We start from the raw sequence: 13,121 nt of genomic DNA, 5'->3' as shown, positions 1-13,121 counted from the left end.
GACCATATTGATTAACAGGTCAACCAAAATCGCATATTTTGCTTTCTAACACGAGTTAAAAATCTGCTGGAGGCTCCAAGACTACTCGAAACGTTCCGAAACCGTTTGCAATCGATTTGGCAGGTTGAAAATCGGGTACATCTCAAATTTCAGACTTCTTGGTCAATTTGGTAAAATTTAGATTTCTTTCCTTATTTTTGACTAAAAATTATTGATTTTCAAAAATTCACCAAAAATTGAAAAATGCATTTGAGCACTTGAAATTTTAGCTGGTGATGAATTTTTGCCCGCTTTTTCAATCCAGCTTTCTCTGGTTCAAAAATTTATGAGCCAATCACGTGTTAGAAAGCAAAATTTGCGATTCTGGCTGGCCTGTCAATCAATATGGCCGCCATTTTTTTTAGTAAGGGCAATTTTTTTTTTGCAAGTTTGCTTTAAAATGTTCCTTAGTAGGATATCCCCTTCAAGAAGAATTCTGTCCCAGAGGATCGACGAGGGAAGGGGAAGCCTTCGATTAAAGCTTCGAGTGCTGATTTTTGTTTTTCAATTTTTGACGGATTTCTGAGGATTGACGTCACAATTGGTGTAGTGGTCGAATCAATTAACATCACTAAAAAAAAACCACTAAAAATCCGAACCAACACACATAAAAATCAAAAACCAAAATAAATATCTTCTTCTCTGATTTTTGGGCTCTCTTTAAGCATCGTTCTTGGGTTTGACTGATTGATTTTTCATGTCGACTTTTTTTTTCAAAATTTGATCGGAAACAATAATATTATGATCATCAAAACCAAAATCGTCACTAAAAAGTGAAAACCATTAAAATTGACAAATAACCGAAACCGAAACCGAAACCAAAATCGAAACATTTGAAAATCAGTAAAATAAAAATCAAAACGATTAAACAACCGAAACCGAAATCTAAACCAACATCAAAATCGAAACGATAACGTCTGAAAAACTGAAACCGAAACCAATACAAACATCAAAACAGAAACGTTACAGAAATCAAAACGTTTGAAAAAACTGAAACCAAAACCAAGTTGAGAAAACGAATCCGAAATCAATACCATAATTCGGCTTCTTCACCATGGTTTGGGCTTGGGAGACATTTTGGAACTGGATTTTCCAGATTTTGATGTGTTTGAACCGACTGGAAAATTCAAAATTCCGCCGAAGGCTCCAGAACAGTTTGAAACTACGATCAACAAATTTGAGAGTTCTAAAATGACGTAAAAATTGATTTCAGCTTCTTACGTAGGTACCTCAATTTGATCAAATTTTTATTCTTCTTGATGGAAAATCTGAGCCTTTAAATTTTTAAAAATTCGCCAAAAATTAGAAAATGAAATTCAATAGGTACCTTAAATTCTGCTCGGTGTAGAACTTTTTGACGCTGATTTGATTTTTTTTTTTTTGCAACACCTCGCTTGAAAGTACTTTATGGACAGAATTTCAATAAAAATACAGTAAAATCTTTTTAAAAAATTGAAGCACTTGTAAATCATCAAAACTATTCTTGGATATTTCACAAAAAATTGTTGAATAGTTTTTCAAGTTTCATCAATTTTTAGACTAATCGATCATAATTTTTGAAAATCAACTTCGAACCAATATTTTCATGATTCTTTTATTATTACCTACTTTTTCATAGCCAGCTAAACAATCCATCGAGCAACATTAACATACATCTCGATATTTCAACTGACGATCGAGTAATTTTAAAAAAATGTCAATTTTAGTGGTTCTCAATTTTTTTTTCAAATCAACTCAGAAATGTCATCGAAAAGTGACCAAATTTGAAAAAATACTGCTTGAAATTTTTCCCCATCAAAAGTACCTCGAAATGAATTTTTTGACGGCAATTTTTCAAGTAGGTATATTCAAATGTAGGGGGGGGGGGAGTTAAGGAGACTGCTTCATTCAATTCACATGAAAAATCATTACAAAATATCAAATGAAACCAATAAAATTATCCATGATTAATTTCAATAAGTAGGAAGCATGCCTCGAGACCTGTCACTTTTTCCACGTTTCCATCTCTAATTTTGATCATTTGAAAAGGCTCCTGACTTCCTGTAATGCCTCATCTGTACGACCAGCAAAAAAAAGTTCCACGTAAAAGTTACTCTTGAACAACTCTTCCATAATTTGAGCTATTATCAAAATTGGATTTGGAACAGCCCTTTTTAAACTCAGATTCAAACAATATTCATCCAAAAATATCAAAAAAAAATTTTTCAAGTTTGAAAAATAAATCATGATGATGAGCTAAAATTTTATAATTACAAAACAAACTATTTTTCAATTTTGCATCACCATAAATAATCCTAAAAACGAAAATTTCAAATTTCCCAACAGAAAATTGCTCATTGCATTTGCGTATTTCAGAATACATACAATCGAAAATTCAACGCGTATTTTCGCACACAAAAAAATTCGAAAAATACGCACAAAAATCATCCTCTTCCCTCGCCTTTGCTTAACAAGACCCCACGCTGCATTATCGATAACGAAATAACACTCGAATAAAATATCCGTAAAACGGAGAAGGCATAAGAACACTCGAACAGAGAGAGAAAGAGAAAAAACCCCCAAAAAAATCCTGCAGCATGATAAATATTCTAAAATAGTACGTATCGAAACGAGCGAAAGAGGGTAATAAAAAGCACATTCGTAAGCAGATGTCACACACGTATTTACCATCACGTGCACTATTTCGAAAAATTTTCCCGACCAGGCCAGATCTGAACGAAGGTATATAAGCAGAAGTATACAGAGTACACCGAGTACGAGTAGTACTTAGGATAAAAATTCACGTGGGAAAAAACACCGAAAAATTCGCAACATTTGGATAACCTTTTCGCCAGTGTTTTTTTCTTCTCTCTCTCAACAGCTCGTCGCTATCTACACCCACAACTCACAAGCTCTCTTACCGACCTCTGAGTTGTTCAGGGGTTGAACTCGTACATACATTATGGTTATTCGACAAGCTTATGAAGGAGATAATTACCTTGTATGTTGAAAAGACCGCTACCGTAACTGTTTCGCCCCCTTTGCGGATCGAATAGCGCCGGACTCATTAGCGAATCGTTTCGCGATCGATCACCTAACGCGAAATCCGGTGGTTCTAGTTTTGGTTGCGCTAAATCTGTCACGCTGTTTTGGCCATTCTCCGTGCCTTCAGCGTCGCTCGCTTCGTCGTCGTACGAATTATTACTATCTTCGTTTGACGAATGAATCTGCGACGATGGTTCGGATACGGTTTTCAACTATACACAACAAAATAGATACCCGATCATTAGCCTCTTAGCGTTGACAATTTCTACGAGAAATCTGCAAGCAAAGAGAGGATCTCCTTACCGCGTTAGAGTTATTCAGCGGCGTCGTGCCTTCGTGAAGCGTCTGCGTCAGAAGGGTATCGGCGATCGGTGGTTTATGATCTAGATTATCATTACTACTGTCTCGATTTAGCGGAGGCGATTCCGAGTACCTCGAGTCACTATGCTGGTGTTCCGAAGTACGAAGTTTTTTGGACGGCGGCGGATTATCTACACTATTTAATTTTGTTGTTGAATTATGTAACGATTGGCTATCGTCGTCGGTTAAATTCGATGACCACGGTATTGACGTGCTGGTATTCTGTACAAAAAAAAAAAAATAAACGTAAAATAAAACACATTAGGTACATTCAGATTCGAGATTAATGGCATTATTCATATATAATTAGGTATTCATCAAATCGTCGATCGTGACGAGTAAAATATAAACTTACGCTAGTCAATTTATGTTGATCTTTGGTGGATACATCCGCTAAACCGCGAACCTGCAAAGTTTGCGCAGTCTTCAAAAAATCTGGTAGTTGTTCTTGACCTATGTGCACTTCGCCATTATACATAAACCTAAGTAACGCTTCCATATCTTGTTTCCGTACATCTCGTAATATAACAATAGGATGTTGGCACGGATTCGCCTGCAGAAAAACAAAGCAAAAAAAAAACGTAAAGAAAAGATTAGCTCATTTGTATACTGAAATATTAAAATTACTGGGTATTTCTATAAATGACCAATATGGTTCATTATTCAAATAGGTACTAGATATTCGTGAATTGAAATGAAATATCGATCTTCGATCAATTGAGCGATGCGATGGTGGAAAGTATTGAATCAAATCAGATCCAGAGAAAAATACGATCAAGTTTGACTCGTAAGAAATGCTTCTATGATCCACATTCAAAAAATTCCCAAAAATGAAAGGGTAGAAGGGCGATTGTTGGGAGGGGGGGGGGAGTTAATTTCAAATAGGTAAGTTTATTCGTAGATACATACATACATAAAATTTGATCATTTTAGGTTCACATATTTTTTCACAAAGAGCTATCAGTGAAAATATGATGAAGAGACATTCATTCAATTCTCAAATTAAACCAAGCAGGGTGCCCTCAAAAGTAAATTTTCAGCTAATAAACAGCGATCGGTGGCTCTATCTAAGCAATACAACGTGAAATCTCCGCAGAAAAATAGTTTCCTTAAAGTTGAGAATTCAAAGCAAAAAATTAAACAGAAGTAAAGAAGATGACAAAATGTTTTTTTTCCACATTTCGAGCCAATTTATGGGTAAAATATGCTCTCAATTTTTCAACAATTTTTGTGTTTGGCTTCTTATCAAAAAAAATTTCCCTCTGATTTCTCTGCAGCATTTCCAAATCCATCAAGTAAAATTATACTCATGAAACGAAAACACAGACAAAAAAGGTTAAGAAGACCAAGCAAAAATTGATCAATTTTCTCTAAATCCATTTTTGAAAATTCTAGAAACATTTTTACAATGCAAAAGGTTTACAAAAATTTGACTCAACGAATAAACCAAGTTTTGGAGTATTAAATTGAAGATGTGAAACTAGCCCAACTGTGCAATTTTTTTTCAATATCCCCCCCCCCAAAAAAAAAAAATTTATCAACGATCCAAATTTTGAAAACCACTGGAAAAAATGTAAAAACCCGACATTTTTGCGATAAAATTTCCAACTTGTTATTCAATATTTCAACAAAACTTTCGAAGAGTATTACTTTTCTCTACCTTTCCCCCTTTCCCTTCCTGCCCACCAAATACCTCCGTAAAAATGAAACTATTGTTGATATTCTCCGCAAATTGCAAAATTCTGGGCGAAACGTCAGTAAAATAGCTAATTAACAAAATCGAAAATCATTTTAAAATGGATTAAATAATGTGTGCAAGGATTTTTACGAAAGATGGAAAAATTTTTCAGCCTCTTTATCAATTCGTAAAACTCACCGGACATCCGAATTCTTGGATAAAAGCAGCCTGACTGACCACGGAATCTAAAGAAATTTTTTTGTTGAAAAAAAATCACTACTTTTTCACTACATAGGCCTACCTTTTTTACAACTATTTTTAAACCAAATTTTCAGAAAGCTCCCAACTCGACCCCTCGACCCCCTCTCCCCACACACAAAAAAATTAACCAAGTCACATTTTTTGCCGGAAAATTTTCAAAAACATTGAAATTGAAAGAAAATTTACCAGCTAAACTGACGTCATACGCATTATATTTGAACACTGTTGCCAATTTCATCAAAAATAAGCTTTTTTTTCATTGATTTAAAGGTAGGTACTTGTTGCGCGTTTGTATTTTTTCATTTTTTCACTACCTTTTTGACTAAATTCACAACTTTTTCACTACTTTTACTACCTGTTAAAAACCCTGCTGGTCCTCAAGATGAATTGATGAGGATTCAACGTACGGATTTTAATTCGCTAAAAACTTCGAAATATGCTCACATAAAATATCCATTCATGGAGGACAAAATCTGTGACTAAAAAAGGAAAACATGCAAGATCGACATGAGCATCTCCAGAGAGCATTTTTAGAATAGAGCTATATATCCAGCTCATTTCTTTTGAGATATTTCAAATTTAAAACGTAAACAAGCCCAAAAAAATTAAAAAATCGAAAAAATTAGCAAAAAAGATGACGATTTTTCATTATTTTAAATTTTCAGGAATTTTTCAGTTTCGTAATTTACATGCTCAAAAATAAGTAGGTAAGTAAGTACTTTTGAAAATGAGCTCAACTCAAAATTTTGAAAATCGAAAAGAATGTCTAAAATAATGTCAAATTATGCATTTCAGCTCAAAATATGCCAAAAAAATTGGGCTCATTCTGCTCAGACAGTATAATGAATTGCAAAAAATCAAAGAAATGTGAAAAGTTTTTCTCTTGCTTCCCCTCCCTCCCTTTTTCTCGTCATTTAAAAAAAAATAATGCTCAAACAATTCCCATTCAATTTTTTTTTCGAAATTTTAACGCACTTGGATTGAAAGAAACGAGAGAACATTTTCAAAAAATTCTAAATTTTGAATTTGATGGACAAAAAAGCTCTCAAGATCTGGTTTTTAATTCCAAAACTTGAATTTCGAAAGCTGATTTTCAATAGAAAATAATAACTAAAATCAATAAAACATCTTAGAATTACTTATTTAGACCAACTGTCAAGATCCTTCGAGTATAGAATGGAGGGAAGGGGGGGGGGTGTGGAGGAGCAGGAGTTCGCATCACTTTCTGCAGCCTAAAACTTACGATGAATCCTCAGCAAAACCTTCTAATGATTGGCCAAATCATACAATACACAGATCTGTGCATAATTTAGTTAGTCACACAAATTACTATGGAAGTAATCTACGAAACATCAAACTCGACACGTTATATTTCACGCTATATTTACCCCCACCCCCCACAGATACCTCGTACATATTATACACATAACTGCCTATCAGCTCGCGTTGATCGTGCAAAGAAAAACCTTTATTATTCAAATGGTAATAAAAATGTCCTTACTCGTACACAAAACTTTGTAATACCAAAGGGCAAGCAGGTATAGGTATTTGTTTTAAAAATGGACAATATTTACCTATACCTATTTTTTCGTCATAAAAATTTTCCACTCAAATTTCGTTCACAGAATAACAATTTTTAATAGGATTTTTTTACATGTTTATAGCATATTATTTTTCGATCGAAATTAATTCAGTTTTATTTGCTCGAAATTTTTGTGTTTTCTTTATTCACATTTCGGACGTCGTAAATATGTAGGTTGTACTCGAACTCGATTTAAAATGATTTTTCAACAAATACGAGCCTGTGGTAGGTAATAGATAATTTATTATTAAATTTCAAATTACGATACTGCGTTTCAACACAAGTATTACGAGACGTTCCATCAAAATTATTTAACATTTTTTTTTCATCGAATTTATGCTCTGCGAGTAAGGTACCAATAAAATCTGGCCCATGGTAGCAATTCTCAAGTTGAGAGAAATGGACCAAAGTGATCGGACTGAATTCCAAAATTTCTCAAACGAGAAGGAAAAATTCGCAAATTTCTCCAACCAGAGTCAGAGCTTCAGGTTCCCTGATCTGAAGCCAAATATCTCAGCAAGATCCTATCTCAAGGAAAAATCAGTTCAATGACCCATCGCAAAATATCCCTAACTACGGGGAAAAAGGGCAAAAAAAGCAAAACCCCATCCTATCGTGTTTTATAGGCTTACACCGACGACGCAAAATGATAACAATAATCGTATAAACCCCATCAACGTGAACGTACGTACGTACCTTGAGCAATGAACGAAAATAAGGGCTACACGCCGACAGTACGACTTTATGGGCCGTGAACGAGAATCCGTCGCAGGCAATGGTAACATCAATGAAATCTTCTTCGTCTCTTAAATGGCGAAACGAGTTTAAAATACTGGCGTGAAAATCGTTCCATTTTAACGCGTACTGTTGTTCCGAACCGCCGATAGCCCCGGTCGGACCTATACCGCCCATTTGTATTGGCAATTATGTCACCGATTAAGTTGCTGTGCACTTCGAAGGAGGCGGCGAAGCGATGGCGAAAAAACACGCTGTCTATTCTGTATAATAATATTTTCTTCTTCTTCTGCTACTGCTTCTGCTTCTATACACGATCAAAGGTTCACATATTCAATTTTCTAGCCTCTGTTCACTTCTCGTCATCAGTTGTCATTTCGTCGTCGCGGTTTTTGGACTTTCCGTCTTCACTTCGGTCGTTCGAGGATTCGTTAGAATAATGAGATCATTTTCGTCAGTTTATTTTTCTATCACGTGCATCGATCAAATTCGTTTCTGCAAAAGATAGGAAAAAAAATCAACCATAAGTAAACAATATGAAATAGGTAAAATAACGATGTGATTCACATTTGTATACAATCTACGTAGGGTAATGATAATGAGATGCATTATTGATAAAATTTTCGCTTCGAAAATTACATCGTCGATGATGGTTGTCTATTTTTACTATGGAAATTATCAACCTACGTTGTACAGAGTCAGGGTAGGTACATATTTTTAATGCTCGATTTTTTTTCCAACACGAAACTCATCAAATTTGAATCGATCACAAGGTTTTCATGATACGAGCAGTAAAAGTGATTTTTATGATCGATGAATTCATACAGAAGACTCCAAATTCACCAATTTAACGAGTAATCCTGATAAAATTATAGATTTGATAATGAAATATTATTTAATGTTTTGAATATGGAAAATCTGTCAACGAAAATCACAAAATTTGTTCACCAGGACGAGCCACTTCTGACTATAGCAACTGAAAAATTCACTTTGATTTCCCGGGTACGCTCTGAAGGAGGAGAGGGGGTAGGAGGGTTTTCCCCAGTTTGCCAATTTCTAGTGAAACTGGTCGATTTTAAGAGCATTTGTATAGTTCGTAAAAAGTGAATTATCAGGATTTGTCATTTATTTCAAAAAAATGCCAATGTATTTTTTTCCATACATCAGAATTCAGAGTAAACCTTGAATTCAACCCCACTTCATCAACGCTCACAAATTCTCAAATCTTCGCAAAAAAAAACCACGCCAATTACAACACATTGTGACGCCTATTTGACGTCGAAAAAAAACATATCCTATTCAATTTCCACATTTTTCTCTCTAAACACAAAAAAAAACCTAAAATATTAGACCTACTTGTACGTTTAAAAATTATACCCAAACCACAGGCCCACTTTATCGACATACTGAGCCATTCGAAATATTTACGTTCTCTAGGGAAACTAACAAACGAGCCTAATTAAATCACCATATTCCCCGATTCTCTCCCTCTTTCCCTCTTCCACCATTCTTTTTCGTATAATTACAAAAGATAAATCATCTTTAAAAAGATGATGAAAAAAAAAATTCGCCTTCGTCGAGGACGAGGCGGACGAAAATTACTGATAGAAACGCCTATAAATGAGCCATCAACCATCGACCATCGACCAACGCAACATAACCGCACTTACCCTCCCATTTTAAGCCTCTCTGGGTCGAAAATCACCCTTTCGAGAGAGAAAAAAAAGCTCCGTGTCTTTGATGGTCAGCTTTCCCAAAATCCTATGAGACCTGCTGTGAAATATGTAACGAGGACGATATTGTCGTCGCCGATGACGCAGTGTTTTTTTCAGTTCTTCGAAATGCTTAAGATCTCTGCTCATCCCTCATTTTCATGTATGTACTTTTTCTCACGCTATCAAGCATTCTGATCTGTTTCGGATCATATGTACGTTACACTGATTTCCAGCTCAATATCGTAGTCTACTTCGAGTTCTATTTTCAATTGATCAAATAAAAAGATACCCCAATTTTTTATTCCTGAATGTTTTGAATTCTAAAAACTGAACGAACATGATAGAAAGAATTCGAGGAAAATGAAATTCAATAAACGAATAAAACGCTCTCGAATAATCCTGACGATGGAATCGAAAAACAGTTCCTCATCAATCACCTCGACTTATTGTTAGTTGTATTAGGAAACCGAATAATCTGACTGCAGCCTGCGGAATCGATTAGTTTGAAACCCCCCCCCCTCCTCCTCAACTGAAAAAATGGCCAAAAATTGCACCAGAAAATCAGTACAAAAATACACTACAGAATCAGAGAAAAAAATCACTGAAATCACCAAAAAATGTAAAGAAAAAAAAATCGTAAAACCGAAAATCATAAGAAATAGTGAAAATCACCGAAACACAGGTGAAAAAAATCAGTGAAGTGTAAAATCACAAAAAATGAAAGGAAATCATTAATACATCGTTAAAAAAAAATCGGTGAAATTTACTGGTGTTTGACAAGAAAATCGCAGGAAAATCATTTTTAAAAATCTATGAACAATTACAATAAACAGTGGAAAACCAACTTTAAAAAATAACAAAATCACTAAAAAAATCAGCGATGACCACTAAAACGTCTTTTAAAAATAATCAGTGAAAATCACTAAAAAAAAGGTTGGTAAAAATCAGGGAAATTTGGTGTTTCGCTACAAAATTGATTTGAATAATCACAAAAAAATATAAAATACACAAATAAGTTTTTTGATAGAAAACAGTGATGGCAAAACTTTTACATTTCAGTTTTCAGTTTTTAGATTCAGTTTTACCTTTTTCAGTTTCAGTTTTAATTTCACTTATTTTTCCATCAAATTCGTACATTATTTTGGAAATTTTGAGAAAAAGTAAATACCTACTCAAATTTCAGTTTTGTTTTTTTTAATTTCAGTTTCAGTCTTCAGTTTTTAGTTTCAGTTTTGCTTTTTTCAGTTTTAGTTTTAGTTCCACTTATTTTTCCATCAAATTCGTAATATTTTGAAAATTTTGAGAAAAAATAAACTACCTAAACTTTATTTATTTATTTATTTTTTTTTAGTTTCAGTTTTTCGTTATCAGCTCTTAGTTTCAGTTTCAGTTTTCAGTTTTCAGTTATCAGTTTCAGTTCCACTTATTTTTCCATCAAATTCGTAATATTTTGGAATTTTGAGAAAAAATAAACCACCTAAATTCCAGTTTTGTTTTTTTCAGTTATCAGCCTGTTTTTAGTTTCAGCTTTCAGTTTCAGTTTCAGTTTCAATTCCACTTCTTTTTCCATCAAATTCGTAAAATTTTGGAAATTTTGAGAAAAAATGAACTACCTATAATTTTAGTTCTGTTTTTTTTTTTTTAGTTTCAGATTTCAATCATCAGTTCTTAGTTTCAGTTGCAGTTTTCAGTTATCAGTTATCAGTTTTTTTTTCAGTTTCAGTTCTAGTTTTTAGTTTCAGTTTCACTTATGGTGCTCTTGTTTTTCCATCAAATTCGTAAAATTTTGGAAATTTGAACTACCTAAATTTCAATTATTTTTTTTCAGTTTGAGTTTTCAGTTTTTAGTTTTTGTTTTGCTTTTTTCAGTTTCAGTTTTAGTTCCACTTCTTTTTCCATCTTTGTAATATTTTGGAAATTTTGGAAAAAAATAAACTACCAAAATTTCAGTTTTCAGTTTTTAGTTTCAGTTTTCAGTTTTTAGTAAAAAGCCATCTGATCCTACAGCCTCTATTTTAAATAGGACAAATCAGACCTGAAACTAATCCTGCTATGACGACATACAAATTATTTCCATCATTAAACATAAATGAATCATCAAAGAACAAAAATTCCAAATTATTCAACACCAATCTCTCATCAGATTAGCTACAATACATTTCACGACAACTCAGCTAAAATGCACCTAACCTATGTACTTTTCAAACATGCCCACACCTTTACAATGCCCCAAAAAATAATTTTTTGGAAACACCTCGTTCTTTTATAATATTAACCATTTCTACGCTATTCTCACTTTCAAAACCACGCACTATAATGCTTTTCTACCCACAGAAAGAGAAACATCCCCTACTTGGCTCGTATTTGCCTCGTTCCTCGAAAAACATACTACATACTCCGACTCGTTTACACGCTATCGCAAGATAAACGCAGTAACTGGGCCAAAATAAACGACGCATTCGTATATGTAGTATGTTCTCGTGTACATAATATTACTCGATGAATTCAGTGGTATCTAAAATAGCTCAGGTACATCTACGAGTAGGTATATGTACATTGTACAATATACATCTTAAAACTCGTATAAGGGCACATCCACATACATACATGTAAAGTACACGCTCGTATTATTATACTACTAATACATACATACATACATACACGTATGCACAAGTTACAACCTACGTAGTTTTCATATATCGACGACGACGACTATAGAATTCCCTCATCTACATATCGTATGTACATACTAAAAGTACTTTTAACTTACGAGGCACTACCTTGCCTCGCCTTATTACTTACACCTTACATATTATACCTACCTACACAACACACACGAGAAAAATATATAGGTACGCAACTGACGATAAAAGCTGCAAGTTTTTACCCTTCTTTTACGACTAACGAGTCATTATCGGATGGGAATTTCCATTTTATAAATATTCCATCTCGTACTGCCTCTCTTTCTTTCGTATAGGTGTTAGATACGTATTGTTACTTATTATCATTTTCGATCTACATCGTACTGTTTCGTTTCCAAAAAAAAAAAAAACAATACCTACAACAAAATACATACAATGTAGAGCCATTTTCATTGATTTTTTGCTTCACTCAAGGTGTACATGATTGTCTTTTTACTTTCAATATGTCTCATCTCATCTAATCAGTCTTCGAAAAAATTATCCCAGTCTGTATAAAAAGGTAAATTTCTCTGTCAAATTATCCTTTTGTAAAAGATTTCTCAACCATCATTCATAATTAGTGAAAAAGTATACTAAAAATAAACTATAGCAACAAAGTCAATGAAAAATTAATAAAAAACTCGCTTACAAAAAAAAAAAAAAAACAGCGAAGGGTCACGAAAAAAACAAAAAATTACCATCAAATTTTTCTCACTGAAAATCACTAAAAATGGTGAAAATTACGTATTTCAAAAAATCCATTTTTTTTTTTTTAATGACCGAAAATCACAAAAAAAGTCATTGAAAATCACTAAAAATCAGCTGGTAAAATTTTTATCCGGTTTCACTGCCTAACATCCCCCCACCGGCCACCCCACCCCAATTCAACTTTCATAATTTCAATTTCAACTTTAACCATTTTTTTCGTTCTTCGATGCCCAAAAAATGTTGAACGAAACGCCTTACTTCAATTTTCAATGGCCATCAAGCGATCATCAAGACCGATCATTATTATTCACCATCTGATGGACTTCGATTTCATGATG

General features: G+C 33.7%; 1 protein-coding gene across 6 annotated transcripts in view; it reads right to left on the bottom strand.

Moving 5' to 3' along the window:
- LOC135833478 (protein abrupt-like) overlaps positions 1-13,121 on the bottom strand; it is a 64,665-nt gene that overhangs the window by 18,368 nt on the left and 33,176 nt on the right. For all 6 annotated transcript variants that reach the window (XM_065347335.1, XM_065347334.1, XM_065347336.1 and 3 more), the window contains exons 2-5: positions 7,641-8,174; positions 3,779-3,976; positions 3,367-3,645; positions 3,017-3,275 (exon numbers count right to left, since the gene is read on the bottom strand). In XM_065347335.1, the coding sequence (XP_065203407.1) occupies positions 3,017-3,275; positions 3,367-3,645; positions 3,779-3,976; positions 7,641-7,856 (952 nt within the window). In that variant the 5' untranslated portion in view covers positions 7,857-8,174. The remainder of the gene's footprint in view (positions 1-3,016; positions 3,276-3,366; positions 3,646-3,778; positions 3,977-7,640; positions 8,175-13,121) is intronic.

Source organism: Planococcus citri, chromosome 1 (genome assembly GCF_950023065.1).
Source record: "Planococcus citri chromosome 1, ihPlaCitr1.1, whole genome shotgun sequence".
In the NCBI taxonomy this organism is placed as follows: Eukaryota; Metazoa; Arthropoda; class Insecta; order Hemiptera; family Pseudococcidae; genus Planococcus; species Planococcus citri.
Note: the sequence above shows the minus strand (reverse complement) of the source record. Positions and strands in the feature narration are given on the sequence as shown.